Source organism: Manacus vitellinus, unplaced genomic scaffold, assembly GCF_001715985.3.
Source record: "Manacus vitellinus isolate BGI_N305 unplaced genomic scaffold, ASM171598v3 scaffold_41_pilon, whole genome shotgun sequence".
In the NCBI taxonomy this organism is placed as follows: Eukaryota; Metazoa; Chordata; class Aves; order Passeriformes; family Pipridae; genus Manacus; species Manacus vitellinus.
This window is the reverse complement of record NW_021940545.1, coordinates 6,956,700-6,957,607: the sequence shown is the minus strand read 5'-3', so window position 1 is coordinate 6,957,607 and position 908 is coordinate 6,956,700. Positions and strand designations below refer to the sequence as shown.

The following is a 908-nucleotide window of genomic DNA, read 5'->3' as shown; positions in this document are numbered from 1 at the left end:
AACATGGGCTTCTGGCTTTATTGTGGCAGACCCCGTGACAGACCCGGCGCCGCAACGCTGATGGCACCGGCCAGGTGGGTGTTCACACATCGTACCCGATGATGCCGCGCTTGCCGATGATCTCCCCGATGTAAAACCACATCACCACCTCTGTGGCCACTAGGCCGTTCCTCAGCGCTTCCTGAAAGCAAACAGGCACTGGTCAGATCCCAGACTCCCACAACAGCTCCTCCCTTGCTCCCACAGCCACACCCATGCCCTCCAGCAGGGCTGGGACTTCAGGAGTTCTCAAGGCAAAAACCCAGGAATGGAGCAGAATGTTTGCTGTGTTCAGCCACCCCTCAACACACCAGGCCACAGAAATCTTCTACAACACCCAGCACAGCGTCAACTGTCGTTTGTGGGTTTTCACAGCCCTTTCAAGAATCAGAGCCCATACACATGGGAAGCACATTAATTTCAAAGCCAACCAATGACACAGCTGATCCAGCTGCCTACGGATACTCCCTTCTCTGGGAGAGACAACTGGGGGCCCGAGGAGGGCAAGCACAGCCTGGTCCGGGCAAGGAAGAGTTAAGGCAAAGCCGACAAAATAAAACACTTTAAACTCTCGGCCCCTGAATTCCTTCAGCTTCAGGTGTCATTGACAACGGCCGCACTGCTTCCTAGGCCGATACCAGGGCAGCTAAGAGGCTCTGGCTGGGGCTCCCCGGCCCCGGCGGTACCTTGACGGTGAGCTGGGCCAGGCGGCCGCTCTGGAAGGCCCGGACCAGCCCCTTCATGCCGTCGATGGCGCGGGGGATCTCGGCGGGGGTCGGCGGGACCAGCTCCACCTTGGCATAGCGCCAGAACGTGGCCAGGCGCGGCTTCGAGTAGGTCACGGCGGCTGCGGGAGGGGACACGGAGGG

The 908-nt window shown here is 59.7% G+C and overlaps 1 protein-coding gene across 1 annotated transcript; it reads right to left on the bottom strand.

The window, feature by feature from the left end:
• On the bottom strand, positions 1-905 carry ATP5MG (ATP synthase membrane subunit g; the record flags this gene model as incomplete). Its single annotated transcript, XM_029962080.1, has 2 exons — positions 1-181; positions 726-905. Coding segments are annotated over 2 exons (279 nt in total), but the record flags the coding sequence as incomplete, so codon positions are not given.
• Positions 906-908: the final 3 nt, after the last annotated feature.